Source organism: Balaenoptera musculus, chromosome 5 (assembly GCF_009873245.2).
Source record: "Balaenoptera musculus isolate JJ_BM4_2016_0621 chromosome 5, mBalMus1.pri.v3, whole genome shotgun sequence".
Classification (NCBI taxonomy): Eukaryota; Metazoa; Chordata; class Mammalia; order Artiodactyla; family Balaenopteridae; genus Balaenoptera; species Balaenoptera musculus.
This window is the reverse complement of record NC_045789.1, coordinates 47,446,113-47,452,754: the sequence shown is the minus strand read 5'-3', so window position 1 is coordinate 47,452,754 and position 6,642 is coordinate 47,446,113. Positions and strand designations below refer to the sequence as shown.

The following is a 6,642-nucleotide window of genomic DNA, read 5'->3' as shown; positions in this document are numbered from 1 at the left end:
CGCGGGGGTCGGCCCAGCCCCACCTCGGTCGCCCACCGCTCTCCCTAGTGGCCCGCTCCCCTTCCAAGCCGGTTCCTCCGGGCGGGGCGTGCTTGCCTGGGGCTAACTTTCCGCGAGATGCTGTCCCCGTGGACCTGTCTTGCCCGTGTCCGATCTCCCTCTCCGCAGCCGCTCCAGCTACCAGCTTGGCGAAGCGCGTGGGGGGACCCGGGGCTGGGACCTCCGCGCCCAGGCTTTTACTCGGACTCCAGCACTTGGTGGAACGGGGGTGGCGGCCGGCCCACAGGTTGGGGGCTTTCGGTGGCACGGGAGACGGTCATTTCGGGACCGCCCACTACATTCGGCGAGGGCGAGCTCTGCGGCCTGGGCCTGCCGACCAGGGCTGGAGGCCCGCCCGCCTACTATCTTCCCTCCCACCGCCTCAGCCCGGGCGCGCAGGCTCACACCCCTTCCTGGGGAAGCAAATGGTCCCTTCCAGGCGGGTGGCCATGTTGTTCTAATAAAGCGGGAGGGGCGGCGGCGTGGGGAAGGTGGGGGGAGCAGATGCCGCTGGTTGCGCGCGGGAGCTGGGCGCTAGCAGAGCGCAGCCGCAAGGGAGGCGCGGGGGAGGCGAGCCGGAGCCGGAGCCCAAGCAGCAGCTAGTGTTGGCGGAGGGCACCCGGGCGCAGCTGGAGCAGCAGCCGCGATGGCCGTGGCCGTGGGGAGACCATCTGTGAGTGCTGGGGCCTCGCTTCCCTCAGCCGCTTCTCCTCCAGCGCTGGGGGGGTTCCCGCTTGCGGGCGGGGGCCGGCGGGGAATACTGGGGGCCGGGAGCTGGGGGCTCGGGACGGCTGCGGCGGTAGCTGTGGGTGTGTGCATGAATTTGGGCGCGTGTCTGGGGCTGAGGGGAGGGCGAGGATCCCCGCGGCTCGGCTACTACGTGATGCAACAGTGTATCGCCTCGTCGCGCCCCGATTCCCGGGATGTGGGAGAAAAAGGACCCCTCGCCTATTTTTTCTTTAAGAGGATCCTTTTGGCCACGGTGTTTCTCGGCTACCTCCTTCTCCCCGCGCACACCTTTCCCCTCGTGACAGTCGAGAAAGGCGCCGGGTGTGGTGGGGGGGCGGTTTCCTCCCGGTTCCCCCGCGCAGAGGGGCGACCAGGGCGTGGGAATTGTTAACCCAAGCGTTGTGTCACGCGGTTGTAGAAGCGGGTCAAAAATAAAGGGGTGGGATTGCTGGGTCGTATGGTAGTTCTATTTTTAGTTTTTTAAGGAACCTCCATACTGTTCTCCATAGTGGCTGTATCAATTTACATTCCCACCAACAGTGCAAGAGGGTTCCCTTTTCTCCACTCCCTCTCCAGCATTTATTGTTTGTGGACTTTTTGATGCTGGCCATTCTGACCGGTGTGAGGTGATACCTCACTGTAGTTTTGATTTGCACTTCTCTAATGATAAGTGATGTTGAGCATCCTTTCATGTGTTAAAAAAAAATATAAAAGGGGTGGAATTTCCGTGGTGGCTTCCCCAGTGCACTGTGAGATCCCGGACACCCTCAGGCACCCACGCTGGTGACCGGGCCCTGCCCAGGATGTGGACAAAAGCCTTAGATACACAAAGTTTTCAAAGGGCCCCCTTGTCGGGGTGGGTGGAAGTCTTAAAATGCTCTGCGGTTGGAAGGCCGGGGGCGGCGGGCCGGGGAGGCGGGCGCTCGAGGAAGAGGAAGGGATGGCGGGTGCGTGGAGAATCGGGTGCCCCCGGGACGGGGCGAGGGAGACGGGGAGGGAGGGAGGGGGATGCTTAGTCCCCGAGTTTGCCGGCGGGGCAGGGGCCGCGCCTCCGGCGGTGCAAAGCTCATTCAGCGACTCTGGACCCGGCCCGAGGGCAGCCGGACTTCAAGGGTGCGGTTTCAGCCGGGGCTCTGCATCCCGGGTGAAAGGCGGAGGCAAGGGGCGGTGGCGGCCTTCCCTTTTTACTGAAAGGAGCAGAGCCGGTGGGGAAAGGCGGAGTCCTCTTTCTTTCTCTTTCCCCTTTTCTTTGTCGCTGTTCAAAGTCACTTTCGCCCCACGGGCTTTGTGGGCTCCTTGAGCGAGTTTCTTCCCGCTCTACCGCTTCCTTTTCTCTTCCTCTTCTTCCCCTTCCCACAACTGTGTAGCTGCAGGTGGTGGCTTGAGAGATCTTGCAGGTACGGACCAAAGTCTCGCGGAGATACTGGAAGCTCTGCAAGCCCAGAAATGCAAATTGCAAGACTGTGCTCTCAAACCCCCGGCCCTTCTCCCAACTCTTCCTCCAGATACAGTCGCTTTTTGCACCCCTCCCCCATAATTAGCGGAGTCCTTCAGCGTGCTCTAACCCGGTTTGGTGGTTCAGCTGCTGCGATGTTTTCAAAGACATTCTCCACCATCAGAAAATGTGCAGTGGTCATTCTGAAGTGTAACTGTGGGTCGTTTAGGTAGTTTAAACTCTAATATTTAATGACAAACACTTAAGAATTCATGTCTCCTCTTGATAATTAGTGGTCATAGATTGTTGTTACTGCGGGAATTTGCATAGTCTCTGGACTGATCCCTTTATTTTTCTGGTGAGAATATTGAGGTCCAGAGAGGTCAAGTTTATCTGGTTAAATTACCACTCCCACCCCCCACCCCACCCCCCTTCCCCAACACACACACACACACATATTTACACAGCACAGATTCAGATAAATAATATCTGCTTTAGGTAATTGGACAGTGGCTAGATGCAAATGTTCTGTGTGTGTGTGGGCAGGGTGTCTTTCAGTGACACCTATTGCTGGTGCATTCTTGAGGCATGGGGGAGGTAGAAGAAATAATTTGCTGCACATTTTCTATAAATTAGTTCATATATGTCAGTTAAATAGGAACAGTATGTGGATTTAAGATTTAGTTGTGTGGCCACAGTCATGTCCAACACCAGGTCTGCCAACCAGATGTGAGCTTAATTCCACAGAATTCTTGTGTAAGACCTCTCTCATTCAAAAAATAGAGGCGATTTTACAAAGTGTGTGTGTACAGAGGAGTTAACTGCTTTCTCTGCACATTCCCTGTTGTCATTAGAATTAAGATTAAGTTACTTACAGTTTGGAAACAGAAGACTATTTTTTTTTTGGACCGAGTTGTGGTAGGGGTGATCAGGAGTTGACTACAAAGTTAAAAAGTCTTTTCATACATTTTCCAAGGAATTGTTGAACTGTTTCACTCTGTTCATTCGGTTCCTGTTTTAAGTGTAGTGTTTGCAGTTAGGTCTTCAAAACAACCCCAGTGAATGCAGAAGATTCTCCAAACCCAGCCCCAAGGTCTCTACACAGAATCCTTCATGGTAGAATTCGCTGCCCATCCTTTTCCAGTATCTATTCTACGATTTGAACAAAAGAAAGGAAAGGTGTGTTGATAGAAAAGAATCACTCCGAAGTTGATTGTGAATGGAGTTTCCCTAGTTACTCCTTTAGAATTAGATTTTTTTTTGTTTAGGAAAATGTGAACATATCTCCTTCTCCTACAAACTGCCTCTCTCATTCAGATTGAAGAAAAGTTCAACCAGAATAACTTGCCCTCAACTTTAGACAGACATTCTTGAACTTGAACATCTGAGTGTGATACCTCAGGTACATATGACATTTTACTGGGCAAAAATCCTTATATATCAAATGCAGGATTTTCTATCTTATGAAGTGGTTATCTTCAGTCATAACCATTTTAACTTCAAGGCTAAATTCAGACGTTTCTTAAGTGGATTTGTTGTTGGCTGGGAAACAGAAGCTTCAGCCTGGTGTGATACTGTTTATTTCCATTTTAATCTCGACCCCTAGCTTCTCCATTTTCCCGGGAGTGGTTTTTGGACTTGGCTCCCAGAAGCCCCTGAAGCACATCTGCTGTTTCCAGAGTGTGACTGATGATCAGCAAGAGCATTTCTCCCCTAGGGATGTGTGCACATTTCGGATGAGTTAGTATTTTGGCATCCAAGTCCCAGGGCCGCTATTATCTTTGTTTTAATCAGAGCATGGTAATTTACTCTACCTGGGAACAGGCTTTAAGTAGCTGATCCTCTCTTTTAAGGAGTGGTGTTCATCACGTTATAAGGTCTGGGGGTTTAAAGGGACTTTAGAGGTCATTTGGTTCAGCCTCCTCCCCAATGCAGAAAGAAATATTTTCTACATTATCCCTAACAGAAGTGTTTAAGTCTTTCCAGTGGTGGAGATTCCCCTATGATATTGTTCAAGAAACAAGTTTAATTATTCTTTTATCCACTGCGCCAGAAGGAATGGAAGTTCATTCATTAGCTTATTTAACACTATTAATCGAGCACCTCCTGTGTGCTAGGTACTGTTCTAGGTGCCAGGGATACAGTAGTGGACAACAGAGAAATTCCTTCTTACCTGGAGCTTTTATTTTCTGAGAGATTTAGTGTCCGTGTGTATTACAGAAACAAACTTCAATAGCGTATGTAAGCCATTTCTGGAGAAAGGAAATTATGTGCCTATTGCTGAGTCAACAGCTATGATGTAGGTAAAGGATCTTACATCATGTTCGAGGATCATTATAGGCAGTTCCTAAAGATATGGTCTGTCTTCAGCAGGAGGGTGAGGACTGACAACGAAATGTTATTTTCCCTTGTTGTGAAATTGCCATTTCTATGACTTGAGGATGTGGCCCCTACATGGAGGGCTGTGGCTTTTGGACCTGGAGAACGATTAAATCTTCTGAAAGCTGTAGATTATTTTTCTGTCTTCTGAAATATCTTCTTTAAAAATGATGTGTCTACATCACGATGAAAAACTGACCCAAGGAATTGATTAAAAGATGAAAACTACTCATATCCCATCGTCCTGATGTAACAGTTCTTAGATTATTCTTATCCATTTTTTGAGGTTTACAGCAAGCATAACCTATACCATATAAACTGCTACTAAGAAACCAAACTGTGTGCCTGGGAGTACTCCGTCGGACTATTTGGACATTCATATAATCGAGGAAACAGATGCTTAGTGCTTTCACAGGGGCCACGCTATGTCTGTGTCCAGACAAGGGAACGAATGATTCGGATGGCCTGCTTTGATTGATTACCAAAAGACCCAGTGTTGATTACCACTGATGATGCCACAGCTGATGATGATGTTCTGATTTAGGCTCCCTGCGGAGCAAGCTACAATCAGGGTTTTCTGTGCCTGTGTTTGTCTTTATAGGGCCTTAAACTTGGTTGGGGGGGAGGGTAGGGTCTGCTCTTGGATTTTATCATTTATTGGGAACTGTCTTTCATAGCCTTAGCTAAACTGTCTCAACTGGGGTCAGCCAAGCTGAACGATCATTGAAACAAAGACCCAGTAGATCTAAAGCTTCAATCCTTTTTCCCAAAGAGAACTACTTTACAATATAATGGATACCCCCTTTGTTTTGTTTTTTCAGTTAGTTTGTTTTAATCCAGATTGACAGAAAACCCCCTTTCAACTAAACAATACCTCTCCTATCCACTCAGGCCTTCTGGCAACCCATCAATGCGGCTGCTGTTGAACATAGAAACAAGACTTGGGCTAAGGTGAAACAGACAGATTTCTAAAAAGAATGCTGGTGATCTAAAAATCCAGTATGCATTGTCTCACGCCTGGCCTGAGGCAGAAATCAGGAGTCTGTTGCCTGATGTGACCAGAGCCAAGGCATTAGAAACACCTTTTCAGGATCCGTGCCAGTGAGGGTGAGCGCATCGCTCAAGTCAAAGGATGCAGGAAGTTGAGTTGCGTGGATGCGTTCAGTCCACCTGCTGAACTAGGACCGTGTGGGATGGTGTGTGATGTGTTGACTGAGGGGCCAGGCTGGGGTGGAGAGGTAGGAATGGCTTCACGCTCCAAAAGAACATCTTTGGTGTCCAACAAGGGGGAGCTTGGTTCCTGCTTTTTTTTTTTTTTTTTAATTTTTAAAATTGTTGTGAAAATATACCTAACATAAAATGTGTCTGTTGTTTGTTTATTTTTTCACACACACACACTGTATTTTATTTTTACAAGAGATAAATCAACTGACACCAAGCATTGTAAATGGATGACCACAATAAAAGCAACAACGATTGCAATTACCAAACATGAAACACACTCATACTATGTCATAATATTGACATTTAGTCCAGTATTCCTCCACTGTAACAGATCCTTTACTTTGCAGTGAAAATTGATTTGTATATTTTTTGCCTCTGAGTCCTTGTGGGAATTGTGTCTGTTTTTGATAATTAAGTGACATTCCTTTGGGAAGAATTTATGATTTTCTTACTTTCTAATTCTTTTTTCTTGTAGAAGTAGAATTACAATAATATAGATAGGTTAGAAATGGAAAAACAAAACAACTCTCAACACCCTAATGCATCAGTAGTCATTCTTGGCTTCCTAATCCATCTGCTTTATCAGATACATCTTGTGCACCTTCTTTGTGTAGGTGCTGAGGTTATGACGTAAGTCCTTGAGATGCCGTCCTCGATGCTCATCAAATTTCTCAGAAGGATAAGCAAGCACTAGGTCTCAGCAAGGAAAGTGAGGTGGGGTGGTGGCTAGGGAAAAGTGTTCCCAGCCAAGGGAACAGCAAAGTGCAAAGCTCTGAGGTGAGGCAGAGCCTCTTAAGGGAATCCAGTGTAGCAGGGACATCAGCATTCAGGATGGG

The 6,642-nt window shown here is 48.3% G+C and overlaps 1 protein-coding gene across 4 annotated transcripts in view; it reads left to right on the top strand.

The window, feature by feature from the left end:
- The first annotated feature begins 524 nt into the window (after positions 1-524).
- Positions 525-6,642, top strand: part of SEPTIN11 (septin 11) — a 91,788-nt gene continuing 85,670 nt past the window's right edge. For 3 of the 4 annotated variants that reach the window (XM_036853809.1, XM_036853811.1, XM_036853812.1), the window contains exon 1: positions 543-712. In XM_036853809.1, coding sequence (XP_036709704.1) covers positions 686-712 — 27 coding nt within the window. In that variant the 5' untranslated portion in view covers positions 543-685. Of the gene's footprint in view, positions 713-6,642 lie in introns of all 4 variants that reach the window. The other variant, XM_036853810.1, reaches the window with a different exon arrangement.